Genomic DNA, 13,853 nt, shown 5'->3' on the forward strand with positions numbered 1-13,853 from the left:
ACACTGCCGCAGAACTTTAGAGCTACCAATAGCTGAAAGATTAATCGGAATTAGACACCTTGTTGACAGTTTTGATGACCAACACCTTGGACGATTTGTGGTCACACTTTTGATAACATTAGATGTTTGGTTCTGTAGATTATTAGGTACTTCGTTGCACATTCCACCACCACCAGTGGTAGGAGTGATTATTAGATTATTGTGAGTCACACATTTAGGAAAAAGAGCTGGGGAGCAATACAGCAGGGTAGGGAGACAATCTCAATGTTATAGACCAAGCTATCAGACTGATAATCTACACTATGAGAAATTCCCTGACTATACATATTAACTAAACTAGTTTACTCCACATCCGCACTGGATTTAAACCTAGCAGGCTCTCTAATCACCTGCAACATGTCTGTGAATGTTCTCATTCATCCAGGTCATAGTTATCCAAAGGAGTTGAATCAAGTGCACCTGGACTTGGTATATATCCGCAAAGACGTTTCGCCTCATCCAAGATGCTTCCTCAGTTCGTGCCTTTCTGACTAGACCAAGCTAGTCTGACTGGCTGGTGACGAGACTCTGGTTCTGGTCTATAACATTGAGATTGTCTACCTACCCTGCTGTATTGCTCCCCAGCTCTCCTCTCCTAAATGTGTGAATCACAATAATCTAATAATCCTTCCTACCACTGGTGGTGGTGAAATGTGCAACGAAGTACCTAATAATCTACAAAACCAAACATCTAATGTTATCAAAAGTGTGACCACATATCGTCCAAAGTGTTGGTCATCGAAACTGTCAACAGGGTGTCTAATTCCGATTAATCTTTCACCTATTAGTAGCTCTAAAGTTCTGCCTGCTACTGACTACTTCCACAAGATGCTTAAATTTGTTTTCATAAATATCAGATCACTGTCTACCAAAGCCTTACTAATAAATGATCCGTTTTTTTTTCTTTTGAATCCCCCCCCCCTTTCTCCCCAATTGTACTTGGCCAGTTATTTTGTGAATTTGTGATATTGGGTATACAAATGAACTGGACTTGACTTATATCTAACACTGCTTGGCTAGGACAGAAGGTTTGCACCAGCAGCCTTTGAACGCTAACAGAATATGGAATCCATCTCAACTTAATAGAATGACTTAGAAAACAGCAAATTATTTGCTTTGACAAATTTCACTTGTTTATTGTCAAACATCAATTCCATGAGGCTGTTCTTGTCAGCAGGAAGATTACAGGCATTCCATATTCTTCACAGCTATAGCAAAGTTCACACTGCATACAAAGTTTGTATTGTGTTCATTCTAATGTTGATTAACATGAGTGGCATTCTTTTGCCTAAATGATTATTAAGGCCAACAAATAACACAGTACAGCGGTCAGGTTGGGAATAGGTTTCTACAGATGACTCTTTGCATTTATTGTTGCTTGAAATATTACCAAAGCGCTATGACTGTAGCTGAAGTTAGACCTTATAAACAAGTCCATTTCCCAGGATTCCTGAGATAGTGTGTTTCTGTTCCCAGTAGGGCTGTGTATTGGTGAGAATCTGGCGATATGATACATATCACGATACAGGGGCTACGATTCAACATATCGTGATATATTGTGATTTCATAGGCCTGTGTTCTTTGTGCTTATGCTACTTCCTGTCTCAGTTTACGTTGTTACGTTGGAGTGGAAGAGTCAAATCACTGAAGATAGATTACAACACTGTTATCTAGCGGTTGTGGGGTTACACACAACATAAAAGTTTGTCATGAACCTTTACATGTAAACAATTAAACATCGATAGTGTTTTTGAGAATTGATACAGTATCACAAAATATAATATCGCGATACTCAAGTGTATCGATATTTTCTTACACCCCTAGTTCCCGGGATAGAAAATGTCTCAGTTTCAGGAAAAATATTGAACCCTAGTCACCACAGAACTCCGTCTTAAACACACATACACACGCACTGCGTACCACAGCACACTGAGACTGATTACTAACTGTGAAGCCTGTACTCACCATTTCAGACTGTATAAAAACGTAAAGTGGACATGCTTGTCCATTAAGCAGTTCAGTCTCTGGTGCGCCATATACAATGTGCTCCTTTGTGAATTGCCTATATACAATATTCATACTGTTCTATTAAAGAGAAAATTCAAGGTCTTCATGACCTGAGATCAAATGATTCTTTTATATTTGATTATCCTGTTCTTGCTTTTCATAGCCTGTTGTCTTTCTGTTCACCTCCCGCTCTGGTGCCTACATTTAGATAATGTATTTTACTTTCATATTTTCCTTGTCGGCCCTGTGATAGCATGGTGGCCTGTCCAGGGTGTCTCCCCACCTGCTGCCCAATGACTGCTGGGTTAGGCTCCAGCATCCCTGCAACCCTGAGAGCAGGATAAGTGGTTTGGATAATGGATGGATGGATTTTCATTGTATTTTTTCATTTTGGGTTTATTTGTGCTATTTTTCTATGCTGCTGTCTTGACCGGGTCTCCCTCACAAAAGCGATTCTAAATCTCAAGTGGGCTTTCTGGATAAGTAATGAATAAAAATGATGGCATTAGTAGTAGTAGTTTTAGTAGTAGTTTTAGTAGTAGTTGTATTAAGAGCTGTGATAGTAATAGTAGTGATAGTAGAAGCAGCAGCAATGGCAGAAGTAATAACCGTAGTAGTAGAAGTAACAATAGAATTAGTATTACTGATAGTAACAATAATGGTAGTAGTATTAGCAGCAGCAGTAACAGTCATACAAAGTTATAGTACCTGGTAGTAGTTGTTGTAGTAGAAGTAGTAGTAGGTATAGTACTAGTATCATTAACAGTACTTATATGTAATAGTATCAGTAGTAAGGGTGTCACGATTCTCCATATCCACGACTTGATTTAACTTTCAATTTCAAGGGTCAGGATTTGATTGATCTAAACATTTTTTCAGCACTGACGGCTATGCCATTGTTAGACAAGTCTGGATCTGTAAAGATCAACAGATGGTTGTTTTATGCCCTGACAAACGGTAGTTTTTTTGTCAACCATGTGTTTGTTGCTGATATAACTCATGGGGAAGGGAACATTTTGCCACACTAGTGACTTCGGGGAAGCAGGAGGATTTTCCAATTCTCTTGTTTCGCCGACATCTCCACTTCCGGCAGTGGCCACAGTGTCTGGAAAAGTGAGGTTGCAGGACACCGGTAAGTATGCAGCCTGGGAGGTGAGATGGACGTACTTGTTTTACAAAGTGCGTGTTCAACTCATTAAAGCGCAACTTATAAAAGTCACGCACGCCATATAAAAGAATTACATCTATGTCCCCTCCCGGGCTGCGTAGATGCGCTATGCTGTGTCATCTTTCAAGTGTTTTGTTTTTTTTCCTTTGGACACATGCAAGTCGGCGGGGTGGAGAGAAAAAAAATAATTGGAGAATCGCCGATTCTGCTTTTGATTTAGAAGATCATTTAGAATGGAAACATGACAGCCCTGTGTAGTAGTGGTACCTGTGGTTGCTCTCTGCAGACTCAGAGCCTGGTACTGCGGAGACTTGGTCTCAGACAGAGATGGGTCCAGTTTCAGGATGTCCAGACTATCATTCAGGTTACTGTTGGAGGCTTTAGCGGGTTTACACTTTGCCTTCCTGTTTGGTATTTTAGTAGGAAACTTCATCTTTAACTTCTTACTATTCTCCTACGGGGGGAGACAGATGGAGAGAAAGGAAAGAGGAAAAGAAAAAGTGAAAGAAAAGTTAAAGTTGAAATTTACATAATTTTTTAAATTTAAAAATTCTGAAAAGTTTTAAAAATTGTGTGCATCAACGTTAAGGATGCGTGTATACAGAGTGTAGTATGTCCTGTGAAGGGTCTGTAACTGTATGGAGTGTGGTGGTGTGTGTACTTATACTGTATGTGAAGCGTGTATGCACACTGTATGAACACTGTATATATTTAGTTTATAACAGTTTGTATATCAAGTAGTTTCTGTACCTTGGCAGTAGAACTGGCACTAGTAAACAGTCTGGTGCTTCGTCTGGGCTGAACATTGGGAGGAGCAGCTAGAGATGGACTGAGGACCTGAGGAGCAGTACTGAAACACACACACACACAAACACACACACAATCACAAGAAAAGCCTCAATACCACTCTCCGAACTGTGCCAGATGCTGGTGATCTTATCTGAGGTCATACATTCAAACATTCCTTAGAGAGCTTTAAGGCCATGCTCTTGTTTCTGTACATGTAACGTTCTTGTTTCTGTATATCTCTTTAAGGTCACTCTCTTGTTTCTGTACATGTCTTTAAGGTCACACTCTTGTTTCTGCACATGTCTTTAAGGTCACACTCTTGTTTCTGTACATGTCTTTAAGGTCATGTTCTTGTTTCTATACATGTCTTTAAGGTCAAGCTCCTGTTTCTGTATATGTCTTTAAGTATACTCTCCTGTTTATGTATATGTCTTTGAGGTCACACTCTTGTTTCTGTAAATTGTCTTTAAGGTCACACACTTGGTTTCTGTACACGTCTTTAAGGTCACACTCTTCTTTCTGTACGTCTTTAAGGTCACACACCTGTTCCTGCAGATGTCTTTAAGGTCACGCTCTGGTTTCTGTACATGTCTTTAAGGTCAAACTGTTGTTTCTGTACATCTTTAAGGATACTATCTTTTTCTGTACATTGTCTTTAAGGTCATGCTCTTGTTTCTGTACGTGTCTTTAAGGTCACACTCTTGTTTCTGTACATTGTCTTTAAGGTCAAACACTTGGTTTCTGTACATGTCTTTAAGGTCACACTCTTGTTTCTGTACATTGTCTTTAAGGTCAAACACTTGGTTTCTGTACACGTCTTTAAGGTCACACTTCTTTCTGTACATGTCTTTAAGGTCACGCTCTTGTTTCTGTACATGTCTTTAAGATCACGCTCTTGTTTCTGTACATGTCTTTAAGGTCATGCTCTTGTTTCTGTACATGTCTTTAAGGTCACACTCTTCTTTCTGTACATTGTCTTTAAGGTCAAACACTTGGTTTCTGTACACGTCTTTAAGGTCACACTCTTCTTTCTGTACATCTTTAAGGTCACACAACTGTTTCTTCAGATGTCTTTAAGGTCACGCTCTTGTTTCTGTACATGTCTTTAAGATCATGCTCTTGTTTCTGTAAATGTCTTTAAGGTCACACTCTTGTTTCTGTACATGTCTTTAAGGTCAAACTGTTGTTTCTGTACGTCTTTAAGGATACTATCTTTTTCTGTACATTGTCTTTAAGGTCACGCTCCTGTTTCTGTACATGTCTTTAAGGATACTCTCTGTTTCTGTACATTGTCTTTAAGGTCACACTCTTGTTTCTGTACATGTCTTTAAGGTCACACTCTTGTTTCTGTACATGTCTTTAAGGTCACACTCTTGTTTCTGTACATGTCTTTAAGGTCACACTCTTGTTTCTGTACATGTCTTTAAGGTCACACTCTTGTTTCTGTACATGTCTTTAAGGTCACACTCTTGTTTCTGTACATTGTCTTTAAGGTCAAACACTTGGTTTCTGTACACGTCTTTAAGGTCACACTCTTCTTTCTGTACATCTTTAAGGTCACACAACTGTTTCAGCAGATGTTTTTAAGGTCACGCTCTTGTTTCTGTACATGTCTTTAAGGTCACGCTCTTGGTTTCTGTACATGTCATAAGTTCACATTCCTGTTTCTGTACATGTCTAAGGTCATGCTCTTGTTTCTGTACATGTCTTTAAGGTCACACTCTTGTTTCTGTACATGTCTTTAAGGTCATGTTCTTGTTTCTATACATGTCTTTAAGGTCAAGCTCCTGTTTCTGTATATGTCTTTAAGTATACTCTCCTGTTTATGTATATGTCTTTGAGGTCACACTCTTGTTTCTGTAAATTGTCTTTAAGGTCACACACTTGGTTTCTGTACACGTCTTTAAGGTCACACTCTTCTTTCTGTACGTCTTTAAGGTCACACACCTGTTCCTGCAGATGTCTTTAAGGTCACGCTCTGGTTTCTGTACATGTCTTTAAGGTCAAACTGTTGTTTCTGTACATCTTTAAGGATACTATCTTTTTCTGTACATTGTCTTTAAGGTCATGCTCTTGTTTCTGTACGTGTCTTTAAGGTCACACTCTTGTTTCTGTACATTGTCTTTAAGGTCAAACACTTGGTTTCTGTACATGTCTTTAAGGTCACACTCTTGTTTCTGTACATTGTCTTTAAGGTCAAACACTTGGTTTCTGTACACGTCTTTAAGGTCACACTTCTTTCTGTACATGTCTTTAAGGTCACGCTCTTGTTTCTGTACATGTCTTTAAGATCACGCTCTTGTTTCTGTACATGTCTTTAAGGTCATGCTCTTGTTTCTGTACATGTCTTTAAGGTCACACTCTTCTTTCTGTACATTGTCTTTAAGGTCAAACACTTGGTTTCTGTACACGTCTTTAAGGTCACACTCTTCTTTCTGTACATCTTTAAGGTCACACAACTGTTTCTTCAGATGTCTTTAAGGTCACGCTCTTGTTTCTGTACATGTCTTTAAGATCATGCTCTTGTTTCTGTAAATGTCTTTAAGGTCACACTCTTGTTTCTGTACATGTCTTTAAGGTCAAACTGTTGTTTCTGTACGTCTTTAAGGATACTATCTTTTTCTGTACATTGTCTTTAAGGTCACGCTCCTGTTTCTGTACATGTCTTTAAGGATACTCTCTGTTTCTGTACATTGTCTTTAAGGTCACACTCTTGTTTCTGTACATGTCTTTAAGGTCACACTCTTGTTTCTGTACATGTCTTTAAGGTCACACTCTTGTTTCTGTACATGTCTTTAAGGTCACACTCTTGTTTCTGTACATGTCTTTAAGGTCACACTCTTGTTTCTGTACATTGTCTTTAAGGTCAAACACTTGGTTTCTGTACACGTCTTTAAGGTCACACTCTTCTTTCTGTACATCTTTAAGGTCACACAACTGTTTCAGCAGATGTTTTTAAGGTCACGCTCTTGTTTCTGTACATGTCTTTAAGGTCACGCTCTTGGTTTCTGTACATGTCATAAGTTCACATTCCTGTTTCTGTACATGTCTAAGGTCATGCTCTTGTTTCTGTACATGTCTTTAAGGTCACGCTCTTGTTTCTGTACATGTCTTTAAGGTCACACTCTTGTTTCTGTACATGTCTTTAAGGTCACACTCTTGTTTCTGTACATGTCTTTAAGGTCACACTCTTGTTTCTGTACATTGTCTTTAAGGTCAAACACTAATGAGGACTTTGTTAAGTTTGTTTCACAGCAAATTGATTTCCTTTTGAGTCTAAACAAAACGCCTGATGTCTCCAGTTCAGTGCAGTGGGAGACTTTGAAGGCATGTATCTGGGGAGAGGTCATCTCTGATATAGGATATGAGAATAAACTTAGAAAAGAAAAAATGGCTAAGTTGGCACAATGCATATCTCAGCTTGATAACATGTATGCTACCTCCTGATCCCCAGAGATATATAAGGAATGTCTCTCCTTACAGGGTGAGTTTTGATATCCTTACGACGCATCGTACTACAGAAATTCTGCGCCAAATGAGATCAAGATTTTATGAACATGGTGACAAGACCAGCAAGCTACTGACACACCAGTTATGTCAGATATCGTCATCCCATCAAATCCCCCAGATCCAAACAAATTCGGGTACAACTACTGAACCCTCGGAAATTAATAACACATTTAAGGAATTTTTTTAGGTCTCTCTATGCATCTGACTAGGCTTCTACACCTCCAAATTTTGATTTTTTTTTTTCTTTGACAAATTAGATATTCCCTCCATTGAGCAGTCTCTCACAGCGGAGCTAGAGAAGCCAATCACTATAGCAGAACTCAATATAGCTGCATTGTCTCCTCAAAGTGGGAAATGTCCAGGACCAGATGGATATCCTTCTGAGTTTTATAAGAAATTTTGGCACAAGCTAGCCCCTTTACAAATGGATATGTTTAATGAATCATTTGATTTAGGTTGCCTTCCCTGGACTATTACTCAAGCCTCAATTTCCCTTCTTTTGAAGAAAGGCAAAGCTCCCGTATCCCGCACCTCCTACCGTCCAATAAGCTTGTTAAACACTGACTTTAAATTGTTATCAAAACTGCTAGTTGCGCAAGTCAATTCTGTTAAAATTAATATTCTTTCTTGATTCTCCTACTTGTTCCAATGCATACCACTTTTCCTTCCTCAGACATTCTTCTGTAAAGTGGAGAATCTGATCTTGGAGTTTATCTGGAATAAGAAGGTAGCTAGGCTGCGTATATATTATTTGCAAAGGCCTAGGCAACTTGGAGGGCTGGCTTTACCAAATCTCAGGTTCTATTATTGGGCATTAAAATTTTTAAATACTGGTTTCAATATGAGGCCTTTGAGCCCTTTCTTGTTTGCAATGGTGATGGACAGGTTGACGGACGAGATCAGGCAGGAGACTCTGTGGACTATGATGTTCTTGGATGACACTGTGATCTGTAGTAAGAGTAGGGTGCAGGTGGAGGAGAGCCTGGAGAGGTGGAGGTATGCACTGGAGAGAAGAGGAATGAAAGTCAGTAGGAGCAAGACGGAATACATATGTGTGAATGAGAGGGAGGACAGTGGAATGGTCAGGATGCAATGAGTGGAGGTGACGAAAGCATATGAGTTTAAATACTTGGGGTCAACTGTCCAAAGTAACGGGGAGTGCAGGAGAGAGGTGAAGAAGAGAGTGTAAGCAGGGTGGAGTGGGTGGAGAAGAGTGTCAGGAGTGATTTGTGATAGAAGGGTACCAGCAAGAGTTAAAGGGAAGGTTTACAAGATGGTAGTGAGACCAGCTATCTTATATGGTTTGGAGACAATGGCACTGATGAAAAGACAGGAGGTGGAGCTGGAGGTGGCAGAGTTAATGATGCTAAGATTTTCATTGGGAGTGATGAAGAAGGACAGGATTAGGAATGAGTATATTAGAGGGACAGCTCAGGTTGGACGGTATAGAGACAAAGCAAGAGAGGCAAGACTGAGATGGTTTGGACAAGTGTGGAGGAGAGATGCTGGGTATATTGGGAGAAGGATGCTGAATATGGAGCTGCCAGGGAAGAGGAGAAGAGGAAGGCCAAAGAGGAGGTTTATGGATGTGGTGAGAGAGGACATGCAGGTGGCTGGTGCGACAGAGGAAGTTGCAGAAGACAGGGAGAAATGGAAACGGATGATCTGCTGTGGCGCCCCCTAATGGGAGCAGCCAAAAGAAAAAGACTCAATTATTCTTATGAGTACTTTTACTTTGACTTGTGTAAACATTTAACAGAAGGTAAACATTATGATGTAACTATACTTTTACTTGAGTACCATTTTTGTTTACTCTACTCACCACTGTGTATGACCACAACCTTTACCTATCTCACTCATCCCTCCTCCGCAGTGGCCAGCCACTGTGACCATCACATCACTGACCATATTATTTTTTTAAAATTTGTTGAAGAAACAAGTACAGCACCCTTTTTCCTGTAATGGTAACATAGCAGAATCTTAAAAGTCTGAACCCTATCGGGCTTTCAGGAAAAGAGGGCAAAGGACAGGGCTACAAACTTACATGTTGGAGGAAGAGGAGGTAGGTCAAATGAAAAAGAGGAGACAGTGACAGCTCATGCAGTCAAGGAAAAGTACACAGACATAAAATTTGTGTAGAATGTTTTGTGAATCCTGTGCTGATTCCTCTCACACATTTCTTGTAAGTTCAAATCTAAGATGAACACAGGAAGTGAAGAAACATGAGCCCAGTGTTTCTCTCACTTCCCTCGTCTTACTGAGAAGATGGGGAGTGCAGGAGATACCTTCAATCACAAGTCACTGGAACAGTATGAAGGAAAAGGATCAGTTTACACCACCCTCCTCCTAACACACACACACACACACACACACACACACACACATACAGGATGACTAACTATTCGGTTACCTGCTGTGAGGAACAGAGCTCTGTGACTGGTTGAAAGGCATGGGCAGAACGTCTCTGCTGTTTCCACTCTGACTGAACACCGACTTGGACTGACTGATCCTAGACACAGACTGGACAGACACACACACACAGACAGTGAGACAACAACACAGGGGGAGACTGTGTGTGTGTGTGTGTGTGAGAGAGTATGTGTGTGTATGTCTCTGAGTGTGTGTGTGTCTGAGTGTGTGCGTATCTGTGTCTGTCTCTCTGAGTGTGTGTGTGTGTGAGAGAGAGAGAGAGAGAGAGAGAGAGAGAGAGAGAGAGAGAGAGAGAGAGAGTATGTGTATATATGTCTCTGAGTGTCTTTATGGGTGTGTGTGTCTCTGAGCGTGTGTGTGTGTGTGTGTGTGTGTGTGTGTCTCTAAGTGTGTGAGTGTGTGTGTATGTCTCTGAGTGTGTGTGTGTATGTCTCTGAGTGTGTGCGTGCATGTCTGTGTGTGTGTGTGTGTGTGTGTATGTCTCTGAGTGTGTGTGTGTGTGTGTGTGTGTGTGGGGGGGTCTACCTTCTTGCTGGCTCCAGTCTGCTGGGTGTCCATAGCACCAGAGAAGTTCTGGAGATATGAGGGGTCTCCTGGGCTGGGCTCTAGCGGCAGGATACCAAAACTAAACACAGGAAATGATTGACAGCAGCCAAAAGGACAACTTCAGACCACCAACCAGATGGAACACCACCATCCAACCAAGAAACCAGACACAAAAACACAGGGCTCACAGAGACAGAGCCAGTAGAAAACACACACAAAGAGACAGAGACAATAGAAACACACAAAGAAAGAGACAGAGAACATAAAACACACACACAAAGACACAAAGTCAATAAAATTCATACACAGAAAGAGACAACAGAAAACACAAAAAGAGAGACAATAGAAAACATACACAGAAAGAGACAGAGTCAATAGAATACCCACACAGAGACAGAGCCAATAGAAAACATAGACAGAAAGAGACAGAGAACAGACAACACACTCACACAAAGAGACAGTCAATAGAAACACACACAGAAAGAGACAGAGCCAATAGAAAACACACACGGAGAGAGACATTCAATAAAATTCACACACAGAAAGAGATAACAGAAAACACACAGAAAGAGACAGACAATAGAAAACCCACACAGAGACAGAGCCAATAGAAAACATACATAGAAAGAGACAGAGAATAGAAAACACACACAAACACAGAGACAGTCAATAGAAACACACACACAAAGAGATAGAGCCAATAGAAAAACACACAGAGAAAGAGACAGAGCCAATAGAAAACACACACGGAAAGAGACAGAGTCAATAAAATTCACACACAGAGAGAGACAACAGAAAACATACACAGAAAGACACAGTCAATAGAAAACCCACATAGAGACAGAGCCAACAGAAAAACATACACAGAAAGAGATAGAGAATAGAAAACACATACACAGAAAGAGACAGTCAATAGAAAACCCACATAGAGACAGAGCCAATAGAAAACACACACAGAAAGAGATAGAGAATAGAAAACACACACACAGAAAGAGACAGAGACAATAGAAAACACACACAGAAAGAGACAGAGACAATAGAAAACACACACAGAAGGAGACACAGACAGTAGAAAACACACAGAAAGGGACAGACAATAGAAAACCCACACAGAGACAGAGCCAATAGAAAACATACATAGAAAGAGACAGAGAATAGAAAACACACACAAACACAAAGAGATGGTCAATAGAAAAACACACAGAGCCAATAGAAAACACACACGGAAAGAGACAGAGTCAATAAAATTCACACACAGAAAGAGAGACAACAGAAAACATACACAGAAAGACACAGTCAATAGAAAACCCACATAGAGACAGAGCCAACAGAAAAACATACACAGAAAGAGATAGAGAATAGAAAACACATACACAGAAAGACACAGTCAATAGAAAACCCACATAGAGACAGAGCCAATAGAAAAACATACACAGAAAGAGATAGATAATAGAAAACACATACACAGAAAGAGACACAGTCAATAGAAAACCCACATAGAGACAGAGCCAATAGAAAACACACACAGAAAGAGACAGAGAATAGAAAACACACACACAGAAAGAGACAGAGACAATAGAAAACACACACAGAAAGAGACAGAGACAATAGAAAACACACACAGAAGGAGACACAGACAGTAGAAAACACACAGAAAGGGACAGACAATAGAAAACAGAGAAAGAGACAGTCAATAGAAAACACACACAAAGAGACAGAGAAAATAGAAAACAAACACAGAAAGCGACAGTCAATAGAAAACACGCACAGAAAGAGACAGGCGATAGAAAACACACAAAGAGACAGAGCAAAGAGAAAACACACACAGAAAGCGACAGTCAGTAGAAAACACGCACAGAAAGAGACAGTCGATTGAAAACACAGACAGAGCCAATAGAAAACACACAGAAAGAGACAGAGACAATAGAAAACAAACACAGAAAGAGACAGTCGATAGAAAACACAGACAGAGCCAATAGAAAACACACAGAAAGAGACAGAGACAATAGAAAACACACAGAAAGGGACAGACAATAGAAAACAGAGAAAGAGACAGTCAATAGAAAACACACAGAAAGAGACAGAGACGATAGAAAACAAACACAGAAAGCGACAGTCAATAGAAAACACGCACAGAAAGAGACAGGCGATAGAAAACACACAAAGAGACAGAGCAAAGAGAAAACACACACAAAGAGACAGAGACAATAGAAAACAAACACAGAAAGAGACACTCGATAGAAAACACAGACAGAGCCAATAGAAAACACACAGAAAGAGACAGAGACAATAGAAAACAAACACAGAAAGAGACAGCCAATAGAAAACACACACAGAAAGAGACAGACAATAGAAAACACACAGAGAAAGAGACAGACAATAGAAAACACACAGAAAGAGACAGACAATAGAAAAAACACAGAAAGAGACAGACAATAGAAAACACACACAGAAAGAGACAGACAATAGAAAACACACACAGAAAGAGATAGAGACAATAGAAAACACACAGAAAGAGACAGAGTCAATAGAAATAAAAAGACGACGAATACAAACATGATAGAGCCTTTAAAAAACAGAAGGAAAGACAGACAGCCAAGAGAAAACACAAAGCCCAAGACTTAAGCTGAAGCAACAGAAGTGAAGACAACAGCTGCCTCTTCTGTCCTGTACAATGTTTCACCTTAAACACGAAACACTTTCAAAATATCTACGCACACAAAGCTAACACAACTCAACGCTGTGCCCGGGAAAGCATGTTGCCATCAACACCTAGAGAACTTTAAAAAGTTCTCTAGGTGCAGGGCAGGGTGACTTCATGCCGTTCAACTTGGACAGGGTAACTTGATGCTGCTCAATAATCCAGGACAGAAGATCCCAGAAGGTTGAATCAGTTGCTCTGGACACGACAGTTGCTGACACACACGTTTCATCACTCAACTAAAGCCTCTCTTCCACTACATGGTACCGGCTCGACTCGACTCGACTTGCAGAGTGTGGTTTTCCATCACCGGAACAGTACCCCTCAGTGTAGCTGGTCTGCACTGATTTTAGTTCCCACTCCAGTTATTTTGGAACCTCGACAAAGGTGGTACCAGAAAAGTGGTGACAGTTACCAGAATACCAGTACTTTCCAGAACACCAGCACTTTCCAGAATACCAGTACTTTCCAGTGATGGAAAACGAAAAGGTCAAGTTGAGCCGGTACCATGTAGTGGAAAAGAGGCGTAAGTGACCTCTTCAGTTTCAGCTGACTGCAGGTGTCCCCACCCTTATAAACAATACAGTGACTGCAGGTGTCCCCACCCTTATAAACAATACAATAATCCTGCTCACACTGGATTTCTGACCATTACCACCTACT

At 40.3% G+C, this 13,853-nt stretch overlaps 1 protein-coding gene across 1 annotated transcript in view; it reads right to left on the reverse strand.

Moving 5' to 3' along the window:
* Window positions 1-13,853, reverse strand: part of cdc27 (cell division cycle 27) — a 104,273-nt gene that overhangs the window by 25,447 nt on the left and 64,973 nt on the right. The window contains exons 8-11 of the mRNA XM_056287546.1: window positions 10,469-10,568; window positions 9,924-10,033; window positions 3,965-4,064; window positions 3,482-3,668 (exon numbers count right to left, since the gene is read on the reverse strand). Of these exons, the coding sequence (XP_056143521.1) occupies window positions 3,482-3,668; window positions 3,965-4,064; window positions 9,924-10,033; window positions 10,469-10,568 (497 nt within the window). The remainder of the gene's footprint in view (window positions 1-3,481; window positions 3,669-3,964; window positions 4,065-9,923; window positions 10,034-10,468; window positions 10,569-13,853) is intronic.

This window comes from Lampris incognitus, chromosome 10 (genome assembly GCF_029633865.1).
Source record: "Lampris incognitus isolate fLamInc1 chromosome 10, fLamInc1.hap2, whole genome shotgun sequence".
NCBI classification, from domain to species: Eukaryota; Metazoa; Chordata; class Actinopteri; order Lampriformes; family Lampridae; genus Lampris; species Lampris incognitus.